At 40.9% G+C, this 15,686-nt stretch overlaps 1 protein-coding gene across 1 annotated transcript in view; it reads right to left on the bottom strand.

Annotated features, from left to right (window-relative positions):
* USP13 (ubiquitin specific peptidase 13) overlaps positions 1-15,686 on the bottom strand; it is a 112,766-nt gene that overhangs the window by 16,776 nt on the left and 80,304 nt on the right. Inside the window, exons 15-19 of the mRNA XM_004756638.2 lie at positions 15,394-15,516; positions 13,796-13,822; positions 9,904-10,047; positions 5,471-5,637; positions 3,695-3,848 (exon numbers count right to left, since the gene is read on the bottom strand). Coding sequence (XP_004756695.1) covers positions 3,695-3,848; positions 5,471-5,637; positions 9,904-10,047; positions 13,796-13,822; positions 15,394-15,516 — 615 coding nt within the window. The remainder of the gene's footprint in view (positions 1-3,694; positions 3,849-5,470; positions 5,638-9,903; positions 10,048-13,795; positions 13,823-15,393; positions 15,517-15,686) is intronic.

Here is a 15,686-nt window from a genome sequence, read left to right as displayed (position 1 = left end):
CAGGTTGTGATCTAAGGGTCATGAAATCAAGCCCAGTCTCCAGCTCCGTGCTCAACATGGAGTCTGCCTGAGAGTCTTTCTCCCTCTCCCTCTGCCTCTCTTGCTCAAGCTTTCTCTCTCTCTCTCTAAAACAAATTTTAAAAAATCTTTACAAAATAGCATGTATAGAATGTTTTATTTTTATAAATATTTATATTTGCATTCATTTTATATTTGCATAGAAAGGTCTAAAGAATATACACAAGGCATTAACAGTGGTTATGACTGGGTAGTAGGGTTGGAAGTAGTTTTTATTTTCTCTTTTCATAAATCTGCATTTTCTCAAGCTCTTAAAATTATTAAATACACTTTTAATTATAAGAGAAAAAAAAGAAGTGACTGACATATGAATTCAGGTGCTAATGCAGCAAAGTACAAGAAATCACCTTTCTCTTTTCCTGTGACTTATGCAATGAACACAAAATGGTGCACTCCCAATTCCTCCATCTGACACTTGGAGGAGGCAGCACAAGACTGCTCCTGTGGCCACTACCTCCTGATCTTCAGCCATTCTTCATTTAATCATTAATTCTCTGATTACCTCTGGTGCGCAAGACACAGTGCTGGAAAGGCTACTTTAAAAACATCCATTCCTCTTAAAAATCAGATACAAAATGCATTTGATGAGTCAGGCTCTTTTGGATTTTGGTAATTAAAATTTTCACCTACCACTGCTTTTAGCTTCAGTATATCCTGTACTTGATGTCTCACAGGACATCTCTGTCTCCTTCTCTACCCTCACCCTAAATGTGGGGGACATGAAGAGGGAGACCACTGAGCTTGGCCCGTAGTGCCTTTAAGTTAAAGGGTGCTTGAAAGCATCATCGTGACATCCCATTCAAGGGTTCAACTCAAAAACCAGCAGGGCCAGGAGTACCAGAAGATCACTCTGAGTTCAGCAAGCCCAAGGGGATGATGTGGCTGTTTCATATCATTATGACCATCTTCAAGAGAGTGGCTGGTCCCTCCACGTTCCATCAGAAAACAGGAAAACCTAATGATCAGACTCACCCTCTTTCTATAGCCATGTATCTTGGCAGCTTTACAGTGACCCCCATTGTGTGGTTTATTCCTTCTGTGAGGAGGACTCACCATCCCCAAAGAAAAGTCCATTACAGAAAATCAAGGAAGCCGTGAACCAAGACATGTAACACGTAATAAAACCCACTCATGAATAATCGAATACCATCCATTATGGCTTTTAGAATTTTAGGCAAGGCACTGATTTCCAAAAAGTAATACAAGGCCCGTTAGATGAATATGGAAGTTGGGAGAACTATATCTCATCTTTTTTTTTACCTAGTCGGGATTATGAGAGTTTCAGTAAAGAAATTCCTGTTTTATATAAAAGAAAATCTCCCTCGCACCCTCTATGTCTAGTGGCAGATCAATACATACATTTTATTTTTTTTTTTTTTTAAAGATTTTATTTATTTATTTGACAGAGAGAGATCACAAGTAGGCAGAGAGGCAGGCAGAGAGAGAGAAGAGGAGGAAGCAGACTCCCCGCCGAGCAGAGAGCCCGATGCGGGACTCGATCCCAGGACCCCGAGACCATGACCCGAGCCGAAGGCAGCGGCTTAACCCACTGAGCCACCCAGGCGCCCCAATACATACATTTTAGATCTGGTTAAATGACTAATGCGTAGGCCATTAATGAGAGCCCACAGCTATCTGATTACTGGAACAAATGCTGCTAATGTAAAATTAAAAAAATAATTTTTTTTTTTTTTTTTAGAAAGAGAGTGCGATGGGGGAGGGGCAGATGGTGAGAGAGAGAATCTCAAGCAGGGTCCATGCCCAGCACAGAGCCTGACATGGGGCTTGATCTCATGACCTTCAGATCATGCCCAGAGCTGAAATCAAGAGATGCCCAACCAACCGCACTCCCAAGCACCCCTATAAATGTGAATTTAATTAAATCCAATAATTTTTTACTTGGTACTTTCTATGTGCTAGACACCATGAGCTTTATGAAAGTAAAATAGCATCTGCCCTCTACAAGCTCCCAAATAGGAAACACAAATATTTATATAAATAATTTTATCACCAGATGAATTTGATGCTTTTTCTTTTTTAAGATTTATTTGTTTATTGAGAGAAAAAGCACAAGCACAGAAGAGGCAGAAGGAGAGAGTGAATCTCAAGCAGACTCCCTGCTGAGTGCAAAGCCCAGCACAGGGCTCAATCTCACAACCCTGAGATCATGACCTGAGCTGAAATTAAGAGTGGGATGCTTAACTGACTGAGCCACCCAGGTGCCCCTGAATTTCATACTTCTAATAACAGAAGAATAAACACTATGTCATGGGGCTTAGGGCACATGCTCTGGAGGCCAACAACCTGGGTTGGAATTCTGATTCTACCCATCACTAGCTAACTAAATGACCTTAACAAACTTAACCTTCTCTTCTACCTCAGTTTCTTCACCTATAAAAGGGAGATAATAATGATATCTACCTCATAGGATTATTGTGAGGATTAAACGTGGCACAAATGGAAGTATTGTGAATGTTGGTGTAATTATTACTAGCCCAAGATAAGGAAGAACTAATTCTGAAGGTCCTGGGAAAGCAATCCCATGGAATGGAATCTGTGGCCCAGCTGTGAATAATGGTAAGGATTTTAGTGTGCCATGATGGGAGAGAAGGGCATTTCACAATCAAGAATTAACCCAAGCACAGGCCTAGAAGTAGGAAGAAGGGGGTTAGTGCCCTGACGAGGCTGGTGGTATGGCTCTAGTTCCAGGTGTCTGAGCTAGAGGTAGGGGGATACAGAAGAAATAACACTGAGAGATGAGAGATGCTGCCATCTGCCTTCAGAAGGTAACAAATGCCAGCTAACAAGCCTACACACTTTCCAGAGGTGATCACAGCCCAAAAAGCAGGGCATCACAACGGTGAAGAACATGGGATTCTAGATTTGAATTTTGGCTCCGACTCGTAAGAGCTATGTGATCTTGGGCAAGGTAATTAGCTTTTCTCTGCCTCTGTTTTCTCACACATAAAACAGATATGTTAAAGATTAAATGAGAGGTCATATGTGAAGTTCTTAGAACCAGTGCCTGGTGCATAATGACACATATGTGTTTCCTTTTAAAAGGCATAGTGCTGTGAGACCCTTGATCTTGGAGTTGTGAGTTCGAGCCCCATATTGGGTGTAGAGATTACTTAAAAAAAAAAAAAAAAACTTAAAAAAAAAAAGGTGGATGACTGGCCAATGGCATCTCTTCCACCCTCCTGATTGGTCCTTCAGAAAATTATCAGCAGTTGGTATGGTCAATGACAGGGTCAAGGATATAAGATTGTTTTTCGGTCATTCCAAAAAAATACTACCATGAAAGTAAATGTTCTCTTTTGGACAAAAACTTTCATGGTCCATGAAAAAAAAAAAACATCTAAAATGAATGGCAAAGTGACAGCAGGCACAAAACGTAAACACACACACTTCTAGGGGACATGACTCTGAATTTGTCCCAGACTTTTTCAGATCACCATGGCCATGCAAAGTGGCAAAATGCACCATTTATGAGAAGGTAGGATCTGGGTTAACTTTTGAATGACAGTGAAGGTTTTAATATGAGTAGGGGTAGGGAAGGGCGAGAACCAAATGCATGGTCATGACTGCTCAGATAATCTCTAAGGCAAGAACTTACTTCCAGATCCATCTTTGACTCTAGGTCCTTCAGGCTTGGCCTCAGAAATAATGTTTGCATTGGCGTTATTCTCCATCTCGATCACAAAGTCACTGTCCTCCTCAAACTCAGGGTGACTAAAGATCCAATCCAGTGCTCTTTCCAGGTTATTATTCTAATAAAATAAAACATTTTTACAATGTATGCAGCCCCAGGGCCTCATTATATCCTGACCACTTGAACCAGGATGTCAAGCAGATAAGACAGGAGGTCTGAATTCATTAGTCCTAAGTGCCTCTGAGAGCAAAGCTCTGACCCTGCATATGAAACGCACATTCAGCTGGCATTCTCCAAGTCTCCCGACTGAGGTCTGTAATTAGATTCACTGGGAAACAGATCTGAGCAGCAGACCAGCGTTCCAAAGTCCGTATCCATCTTAGCTCAGCATTTCTGCAGGCTGATGCTAATGATGGGGTACAGAACACCAGAGAGTCTGCCATTTGTTGGAGCCCAGCTCTTTCTTGGCCCCGCCAACTGCACACACTACATTCCCTATCAACTGTGTTTTCTGCAGAGAATGATGCCAGACAGAGGGGGCCCAGCACGAGGGCCGTGTTAGTGCCTCCTCTCCCTCCTCTTCCAAGCAGAGTTGTTGAATTGCAGTAGAGATAAGATTAGCATCTTGATTAATGATGACAATACTGCTTAGTTAGGTACATTGTTTCAAACTCAACTCTGCAGTTCAAACCAATCGTCCATAAAAACATTGCCATCTTCCCCTGTTTGTGATATCACGGGCAGGTTAAAGAATTTGCTTAGACATCATCAGAATCGCCAATGAAACAGTCAGTCAAGAAAAATAAGTGGGGCAAAGCAAGTACCCTGAATGAAACTAACTCTGCTTGAGATATTTCAAGCGCATTAAAGGGAAACAGATTGTTCCAGCCACACTCCTGGAGTCAGTTGAGAGCCACTATGACAATGGACCCTTGCAGGCAACCGGTCAGGACAGGTAAGCAGGAATTAGTAGCAGACAACCCCTCAAAACTATACACAGTGTGGCAATTAAGGATGGGTTAAAAAAAAAAAAAAAAAAACAAACAAACAAAAAAACAAAAACAAGAACTTCCTTTCAATATTAAACAAATATCTACCTTGAGAAGGGAAGATTTCCACCCACCATCTAGTTTCATGGTCCCTTCTCTCCTGACAACATCAGGAAGTACATGAATACCAGAAGAATCTTCTCCCTCCACAGACACAGAAGTGGAGAATTCCCAGGAGCCTTTAGTCTTCTCTATGAGGACTTCTGAGAGACACTTCTTTAAGGTCTTGGTATCAGAAAAGCAAAATTTGTCCCAAAGAACTGCCTTATTGAATATGGACTCTCATGCATCTCTCTGTGCTCCAAGGCCACAAGGAAGCTCCAAGTCAAATCTTGGAGCCTTGCTAATAATAAACACTCAGATGATACGGAGTTTCTTTCAGTTTTGGTCTTTTGGTTGCTTTCATCTGTCCCAGCTGGCTCCCTGGGTTTTTTGTGTGTGTGTTTTGTTTTGTTTTGTTTTGTTTTGTTTTTTACTCCTTATTCTTAAACTGTATCATTTCCCCCAATCATTTATTTTAGCTGTACGTAGAATATAAGCAAATAAATCTCTGTGGGCCATGGTGGGGTACAGAGTGAGACAAACATAATTCAAAATGATCAAAGGACACTGGAAAGTCTCCACTGGTGCTGACAGAAAGACACACTGCCTCTAATAAGAGGAGGGTATTCGCACAACCTCGGGTGCTTACTGTGGCTCGCAGCGCCTGAACAGCCTGATTTCGATGGAATCCCATGGAGGTAATGATAGCGACAATTTCCTCTGGAGGCTGGTTATCCAATCCAGTAGCACCAAAAACAGAGGCTCCAGCAGAAGCTGCTCCTCCATAACCAGGCATGGTCAGTGGTTCGGCAAAATCTGGGGAAGAGAGTCACACTCAGACCTTTTTCTTTTTTTAGTCTTAAAATAAACAATACTTTTGCAGCAACGTGGGTGGAACTAGAGAGTGTTATGCTAAGTGAAAGAAGTTAATCAGAGAAAGACAGTTATCATATGATTTCACTCATATGTGGAATTTAAGAAATAAAACTGAAGATCATAGAGGAAGAAAGGAAAAGTAGAATAAGATGTAACCAGAGAAGGTGACAAACCATAAGAGACTCTTAATCATAGGAAACAAATTGAGGGTTGCTGGAGGGGAGGGTGGGTAGAAGGATAGGGTAACTGGGTGACGGACATTAAGGAGGGCATGTTAAGTAATGAGCACTGGGTTTTATATAAGAATGGTGAATCAAAGACTTGTTCCTCTGAAACCAATAATATAATATTGAATTTAAATTTTAAAAATTAATTTTAATTAATTGAATTAATTGAATTTAAATTTTTAAAATGTTTAATTTAAAAAAAGGAAATAACACCAGCTAAGAAGGAAAAATACCTAAAAAGTTATAATAATTAAGAGAGTTGGTACTGACATAAGGATAAATCTATAGATCAAGTGAATAGAATTCAGAGAGTCCAAAAATAAACCCACAGATTTATGGTCAATTGAGTTTTGACAAGGGTACCGAGACCATTCCAATGGGGACGGGACAGTCTTTTCGACAGATGGTGCTGGAACAAGTGCATGTCCACATGCAAGAGAATGAAGCTGGATGCCCATCTCAGGCGATATTCAAAAATTAACTCAAAACAGCTCCGTAAGCTCAATGGAAGAGACCTTGAGTTAGCAACATTTCTCAGAAATGATACCAAAAGCACAAGTGACAAAAGAAAAATAGATAAATTTGACTTTATCAAAATTAAAAGTTTTTGTGCTTCAAAAAATGCCATCAAGAAAGTGAAAACACTGACAGAATGAGAGAACATATTTGCACGTCATATATCTGGAAAGGTGCTTGTATTCAAAATATGAAAAGAACCACTCAAAAATATAAAGACAACCTCCTTGAAAATGGGCAAACAGTTTGAATAGACATTTCTCCAAAGATACATAAATTACCCACAAACACAGGGAAAGATGCTCTACACATCATTAGTCATCAGGGAAATGCAAATAAAAACCACCGTGAGCTACCGTGTTCCCATCCACTGAAATGGCTATAATAAAAACATCAGTAACAAGGGTTGGAGAGGATGTGGAGAAACTGGAATGCTCACCCTTTGTGGCAGAAATTAAAACGGTATAGCCAAGTGAAAACCACTTTGGCAGTTCCTCAAAAAGGCAAACACAGAATTACTGTATGACATGGCAACTCCACTCAAGAGAAATTAAAACATGTTCACACAAAAATGTGTATTCAAATGTTTATAGCTACAGTATTCACAGTAGTCAAAAACTGGAAATAGCCCAAATGTCTACCAACAGATGAAAAGATAAATAGCTTGTGTGTCCCTACAGCAAAATACCCTTGTACAACTCTAATAGTTGCACAACTCTGATAACTTACTAAAAAGCACAGAAATGTACACTTCAAATGGGTGAATTATATATGGTCTATGGTAAACTAAACCTTAATAAAGTAGACAGAGGCAAAATCTTACTAAACAGCCCCATTCCTTCATGTACATTTTTCTATTTCAAGTCCTTATCATTTATTAGCTAGTAGTATGGGCAGACCTCAATTTATTGCACTTCACCTGATTTCACTTTGCAGATAATGCACTTTTTACAAATAGGTTAGTGGCGACTCTGTGTTGAGCCAGCCTACTGGTGCCATTTTTCCAACAACGTTCACTAACTGCATGATCCTGAGTCACATTTTGGTAATTCTCACAGTATTTCAAACTTTTTCTTTATTAGTATATGATGCGATCTGTGATAGTGATCTTCGATGTTACTATTGTAATTGTTTAGGGGCACCACAAACTGCACCCATATAAAACAGAAAACTTAATCCATACGTTGTGTATCTTTTGACTGCTGCACTGACCAGCCATTTTCCAGTCTCCCTCTTTTTAGGCCCCCTTATTCCTGAGACACAATATTGAAATTAGGCCAGTTACTAACCATACAACGGCTTCTAAATGTTCAAGCAAAAGAAAGAATCACACATCTTTCACTTTAACTCAAATGCTAATGTGACTAATCTTAGAGAGGAGGGGATATTGAAAATGAGATAATCCAAAAGCTAGGCCTCTTTACACCAAAGAGTCAAATTGTAAAGGCAAAGGGAGAATTCTTGAAGGAAATGAGAAGTGCTCCTCTGGTGAACACACCAATGATACAGAGCAGAGCAGCTTCATTGCTGATGGAGAAGGTTTTAGAGGTTTAGACAGAAGACCAAACCAGCCACAATATCCCCTTGAAACCAAAACCTAGTCTAGAGTAAAGCCCTCCCTGTCTTCAGTCTACGAAGGCTGGGAAGGAAGCTGCAGCAGGAAAGAATGAAGCTAGCAGAGGCTGGTTCACAAAGTTGAAGGAAAGAAGCCATCTCCATAACATAAATGAACAAGGTGAAGTAGCAAGTTACCAGCCATCTATTGGCAGAAGATGCCATCTAGGGCTTTCATAGCTAGAAAGGAGAAGTCAATGCCTGGCTTCAAAGTGTAAAAGGATTGCTGGACTCTCTTGTTAGGGGACAATGCAGCTGGTGACATTAAGTTGAAGCCAGTGCTCATAGACCATTTCACAAATCCTAGGACTCTTAAGAATTATGCTAAATCCATTCTGCCTCTGCTCTAGAAATGGAACAAAGCCTGGATGGCAGCACATCTGTTTATAACACGGTTTACTGAATATTTTAAGCCACTGTTGAGATCTACTGCGCAGGGGAAAAAAAAAAACTTTCTTTCAAAATAAGACTGCTCACTGACAATGCACCTAGTGACCCAAGATCTCTGACGCAGACAAACAGTGAGATTGATGTTGTTTTCATGAATACTATCACAACATCCATTCTTCAGCCCATGGATCCAGGAGTGATTTCAACTTTCAAGTCTTACTATTCAAGAAATACATTTTGTAAGGCTGTAGCTGCCACAGATTCCTTCGATGGATACGGCAGAGTAAACTGAAAGCCTTCTGGAAAGAATCCACCAATCTAGATGCCATTAAGAACACTTGTGATACATAGGAAAGAGCTCAAAATATCAACGTTAACAGCAGTTTGGAAGAAAATGCCACCCTTCGTGGGTGACTTAGAGGCATTCAAGACTTCAGTGGAGGAAGTCGCTGCAGACGTGGTGGAAAGAGCAAGAGAACTAGAATTAGAAGAGGAGCCTGAAGGCGGGACTGAGTTGCTGCGATCTCATGATAAAATTTTAACAGATGAGCATTTGCTGCTTATGGATGAGTAAAGAAAGCAAGCGGTTTCTTGAAATAGATCCCACTCCTGGTGAAGATGCTCTGAAGACTGTTGAAATGACAACAGAAGACCTAAAATATGACATAAACTTGGTTGACAAAACAGCAGCAGGGTTTGAGAGGATTGACTCCAATTTTCAAAGAAGTTCTACTGTAAGAGAAACTCCATCAAATAACATCACGTGTTACACAGCAACCATTTATGAAAGGAAGAATCAGTCGATGCAGCAAAAACAAAGTATTTTTCAATTAAGGTATGTACATTTTTAGACATATTGCTACTGTACACTTAATAGGCTACAGTATGGTATAAACATCACTCTTCTATGCACTGGAAACCAAAATATTCATTGGATTCACTTTATCATGATACTCACTTTACTGTGGTGGTCTGGGACTGAGCTAGCAACAACTCTGACATATGCTGGTATATCCTACATCTTTCTGGTGGTCATTGCTTGCTTTAAAAGGGTGAGTTACATTTCAAGAAAGCTAATAATTTTTTTTTTGAGGATGCAATAAGATTTTTATTATTTTTTTTATTTTATTTTATTTTATTTTTTTCAGTGTTCCAAAATTCATTGTTTATGCACCACACCCAGTGCTCCATGTAATACGTGCCCTCCAGAATATATATTTTTTTAAGAGTAAAGACGAACATTGTGACTTTGCTCCACAAGCAAAGTGCCCCTCATTGCAGCAGAGAAAGTGAGCTGAGAGTATAAATTATGAGGGACAAAAGAAAGCGAGCTAAGAAGCTAAATTATGAGTTAAGTGTCATTTTCTGGGACCCATTCAGAGGACACCGAAGGACCAAGACTTAGCATCACTGACAACCCCATCAGATTCCAAAGCTATCCCCTCTTCCAACCACTCACCTGGCTCTTCCATGTGAACAATGATCCAGTTGAAGGCCACTTCGGCTCCCATATTTCCAGTAAAGTACACAGCCTTCCGACATGCTTCTAGAGGGAAGCCCATCTCAGCCAGCTGCATCACTGATGACTCATCAATGTCCGAGGCTACGGAGCACAACAGAACACTCTGGTGTAAAAACGTAAACTCTCTTTCTCCTCACCCTAGCTTCTCCTCATCTACCAGCACATGCTATCCAAAGAAAATGCTCTTCTGTTTGGTGTATAAATGGTGTTTTACCTCTGCTTTGTTTGAGTTCATCTAAATATTATACCATTTGAGCTTAAATGCCTTTGACCTAAATAGGAACCACAATAACCACCTAGACAATCCAAACACTGAAAAACAATTCCTTAAAAAAAAAAAAAAAGAAAGAAAAACAATTCCTTAATTTCATATGGGAGATTGGGTGTATTCCCAGAACCACTGCAGTCTCTCAGATCCTTCTCAAGACTTCTCCTACAGCCATCTCTCCTATCACTGAAAACTGAAAAGAAAAGCTTTAAATCTCGTAGGAAGTTATGCCAGGTCTTTAAGTATATCAGCAATCAAAGGAAGTAATCAGCTCTGGGAAATGGAGAGCCCAAATGCTAAGTATGGAAGGACACAATATGTTCTGTAATGGTATACATTTAAGATATTAAAAGAGATAGCTTTAGGGGGGCCTGGGTGGCTCAGTGGGTTAAAGTCTCTGCTTTTGGCTCAGGTCATGATCCCAGAGTCCTGGGATTGAGCCCCACGTCGGGCTCTCTGCTCCATGGAGAGCCTGCTTCCTCCTCTCTCTCCCTGCCTGCCTCTCTTTCCTACTTGTAATCTCTGTTTGCCAAATAAATAAATAAAATCTCAAAAGAAAGAGAGAGAGAGATAGCTTTATAAACCTAATGTGGGCTTAGACACAGAGGGTTTTTTTTTCTCATAATGACATATAGATACTGGTAAAGACGTATGTGTATGTGTCTGTATGTATGTGTGTGTATACATGGACACAGATAAGCACATGTATCTATACATAATGTATAAAACATACATAAAAACCTATAGGCATGTGTGTATATACATATATGTATGTGTACACAGATATACACAGAAATATGTGCAGTTATAATACACATGTACATGTGTATATATACATACACCTGTTACATTTTATGGAGACACTTTTGTATGTGTATATACATGTGCATGTTTATATGTATACATATACATGTATATAAACCTACACAGTGCTCTCAAATTATCCAACAACTGGAGGGGAACAGGAGCACAAAATACATCCCTTATGTTTTCTACATCCTGAGGTCTCTAATCTACTGAAAATTCTGCCAAAGATGGCAACTAGGAGAACTGAGTAGTAGCAGTGAAATGAGGATTAGAGGTATCTGTTCTATAAAAACTATATTGAAAATGTGTTTATCAGGGTGCCTGGGTAGATTAAGTGTCCGACTCTTGATTTCAGATCAGGTCATGATCTCCGGGTCGTGAGCTCAAGCCGCGCCTTGGGCTCCATGTTGGGCATGGAGACTGCTTAAGATTCTCTCTCTATAGGGTGCATGGGTGGCTCAGTTGGTGAAGCGACTGCCTTCGGCTCAGGTCGTGATCCCAGGGTGCAGGGATCGAGCCCCGCATCGGGCTCCTGCTCAGTGGGGAGCCTGCTTCTCCCTCTCCCTCTGCTATTCTGTCTGCTTATGCTCTCTCACTCTATCAAATAAATAAGTAAATAAATATATTTTTTAAAAAAATAAATATCTTTTAAAAAAAAAAAAATTCTCTCTCTGCTTCTCCCTCTTCCCCCTCCTTCTCACCACCATCCCACCCCCGGCACTCTCTCTTTCTAAAAAGAAAAAAGAAATGTGCTTATCAACGTTCTCTTTTACAAGAGAACATCTTTTCAATACCAGATTTTAAGAAAGCAATGATTTAGGACAGCAGTGATTCCCGAGTTGTGTTCTATGACAGCCTGATGTCCTAAGAAAGATGTCATTATTGAACCACAAAACAAGGGGTTTCCATGGCCAAAGAAGTCCTAAAATCTACATTCTCTACTCTCCCCTTAGAAATTTACAATGTGCATTAGCACAGTGAAGACTTAAAAATCCTGTCATAAAGACTCCTGCACTTAAGGAAACTAGGAAACTCTTTCTACAGAACACCTTCCAACATCTTGAGAGACTCTAATGTTCCCTACAATGTAATTTAGGAAGTGCAGCTCAATAAATGGTTATGGGGGTCTCTAATAACAGACTGAAAATGTATAATTCCATTTTTGTGAAAAATAAAGTAAGTAAAGCACAGGCCAGCAGAAGGATATACACCAAGTGTTAACAATGGTTATGGATGAGTGATGAAACCATAAAGGACACGTAATGGTTAACCCACAGTTTGTAAATATCTTTTTACTCCCATAATAAGAAAACAATTATTCTTTAAAAACAGTTATTCTTTAAAAATCTGAGAAAGGTGGGGTGCAAATGTTAAACAATCCCAGATAATTCTATTTTCTCCCTGTTGAGAGTACAGGTGGCTGCTGATAAGACAGCAGGCTTAGATCTGGGAGGAAATCAATGGCCAAGCCCTAAACACTAGAGAATGGCTGAGTGCTCTGGGTCAGAGACAGACTCCTCCCGCTCAGTCAGTGATAAAACCCCATCCCTTCCCCTGGGGCAAAAGCCTTACAGAACAGCTCTCTGCAGAAGCAAAAGCAGCCCGCAGACCTCTCACATTCCAGAAAAGGTCACGTGGCCCGAAAAGCACACTTGACTCCCGGCCCAGATTCTGCTCCCAGCTCTGGGGTCTCTGAAGTTTCCTGAGTCTCAGTTTTATACTCTTCAAAGGTTACCTGCCCTGTCCTTCTTACTGTGATAATCAAATGAGAAGCTGGATTTTGTATGAACAGTAAAGTTATATAGGATCGGAAGGATTTGTAAAATAATAAACACAGTATGACTCATGGTAACCATTCCAGAGCAATACCAACCATTGTTATTATTATAATTAAATTATTCACAAAGGCAATGGTTTTCCCAAGACCCTCGCTAACCCTGACAGCTTATAGCAATGAGCAAATCATAATTGACCAAGGAGAGGAAATGTTGAGGTCTAAGGCACATGATCAGTCATTTGCAATGTAAAACACATGAACTTGTAAACTAACAATAGTTTGTCTCTGGAAGGTCTTTGTAGACAGAAAAATTTGGAGTATTTAGTGTTAAACATTCCCCCTTCCTCCTAATTATATCTAAATACTCATCAGAAATGGTTTATTGCATTCTTTTCAGAAAACGGAGAGTATCAACTCCTATAAGATTAAGGAACTAAAAATCTATAAAATTAACACACAATCCAATGACACTACTAACGTTGAGAGTATTAATTAATGCTACCATGTCCCATCAGTCATGAGTCATCTCTACATGTCCATCAGCAGGAATGGAAAAAAGTGCCTGGCCACTGTGCCATCACTGCATCAAGAGCCCTACTCCTGGCCAGAGTGGGAAGAAATGGCATCATGAGCCCACCTTCATACAAGTGGGCTATGGCTCAGAGACTAAGGCTCAGAGAAGTTAAGTAAATTTTTCTAGCTTGTAGTCATAAATCATCAGGGCCAAGTTTCCAGCCCAGGGCCGGTTGGCTTTCAGGCTGATGATCTTCCTCCTGAGCTACGGAGTCACTAATCACCATGTCACTGGTTTACGTGTGCTGCTAACTGAACTTGCAGACAAAGAATCCCTCCCACCGGGGAAAAGCTGTGCACAACCACAGGGCAAGAACAATGCCCCTTTATTGAATTCCCACAGATAAATGTCAGACCAATGACACTGGTGTAGGACACTAAGAAAAATTTCAAAAGGTACATACGGTCTATCAGTTGGTTCATCAGGCGATCTGGAAATTAATGGAGAGGCAGAGAATGAGATCAATGCACAGCAAAGAGTTTTAGAGAAAGAAAAAGAGTCCCTGCAGGGCAATCCCTAATCCCTCACCCCTAAGGATCCCATGTTGTGGTCAACCCGCCAGCACCCCACCACACACACCACCCAGCCTGTACAACATGAAATCATTACAGTAGGGAGTAAAAATAAACAGGTTTCAAGCATTTCAACCAGATAAAACATGATGCTCTGGTTATCATCTTAGTAAACTAAATAATTTATCTTCCTGTATTTCTAAGGACTCCATATAATTACAAACCAAGGATTCTGTTAAGAACATCAGAGAAAGCAGGAACAAGGGCTAATAAACCATCTGTACTCCTCTGATACTCCTTATCTCTGCTCTCTGGCCTCCTTCAGTGGACCACTCTTACCACATAACCCAGAGTGTACCACGTACAGGTCCCTTCTCTACTCTCCGTACTCTACAGTTTAACATCTGACTTAGCATCCGAGAATAATGGAACATAGGTGCCAATCTCGAATCCTATCTTGAGTCTCCTGGATTCACCTTACCCTTCTTCTGCACCTGAACATGGTCACCAAGAATATTCAGTGCTCAACTGATAAGAAACCTTTGGAAGAGGGGCCCAGTGTGCTCTAGCACTTTTAACTGACCTAATTAACTGATTAAAAAGGTGAACAGTAAGTAAATAGGTAAGCAAATGGAAACAATGAAACTGATTTCATCAGTAACTGAGCTAAAATAAAACCAAGATTTTTTGACACTGTCCTTGGATCCACAAAAGTGAAACAATTATTATCTGCTTGTCCTTTTTCCTTAAAAAGTTAAATATTCTGAACAAAAATCTCGCTCCCTCGCTATGAAGCAGTGACAAAGCTGGGGAGGTGAAACGGGGTCAAGATGTTTAAAACCAGCACACACTACTGAATTTCCCCTTTGGGTTGTCCAGAGGACTCCCAAGATGACACAGCTCCTCAAGATTGAGAGCATACTGAAAACACGCTCCTTCTCTTCCCCACGGGCCAATTTATTTGAGGGAAGGAGAGGGGGGAAGGGAGGGGAAGCCAAAGGCTGCATAACCTAAAGACTATTTTGGAGATTTGCTGCCCTCTATTGCCAGTGATTTCTTTTTTTTTTTTTTTTAAAGATTTTTATTTATTTACTTGATAGAGAGAGATCACAAGTAGGCAGAGAGGCAGGCAGAGAGAGAGGGGGAAGCAGGCTCCCCGCTGAGCAGAGAGCCCGATGTGGGGCTCGATCCCAGGACCCTGAGATCACGACCCGAGCTGAAGGCAGAGGCTCAAACCACTAAGCCACCCAGGCACCCCTGCCAGTGATTTCTGCAGGTCCGTTTCAATTACCCGCGACGGGTCTGTGCATTTTCCCATGTCTACCTGAGGTTTACAGTTGCAGCCAGGCCTCCCTACTGTGCGTCTACAGTGGGTTACAACACAGGAAGATGGCCAAGGGACAACAGAGTGGAGAAAGATAAGAGACTCTTCACTGGGGGTGGGGTGGGTAGAGGGGTAAGAGAGCAACCTCCTGGCAGACAATGGTACCTTTTGAGTCATCAGGAATGACTATAGGGGGGCTGATGTCCGGAAGTTCCTCTTCTCCTGGCTGTAACCCCCTGGCTCGGAGATGATTGATATCAAGTAGGTCTGGCATATCAATAGAAACATCTACAAAGTGAGAGAGATTACATTCACCAGACTCCCCCAAAACCCACAATTGCCCCCTAAAACCAGCACCTCTAGCTCTTATGTGCATGTGTCTAGGCAGAGCTAAGGGATGCTTTTCAGTCCCCTGGAGTAAATCCCTAGACCAGGAGACTCACTGAGATTAGTTACAT

The sequence above is a fragment of the Mustela putorius genome, unplaced genomic scaffold (genome assembly GCF_011764305.1).
Source record: "Mustela putorius furo isolate JIRA1106 unplaced genomic scaffold, ASM1176430v1.1 tig00003834_pilon_pilon_pilon, whole genome shotgun sequence".
NCBI lineage: Eukaryota > Metazoa > Chordata > Mammalia > Carnivora > Mustelidae > Mustela > Mustela putorius.
Note: the sequence above shows the minus strand (reverse complement) of the source record. Positions and strands in the feature narration are given on the sequence as shown.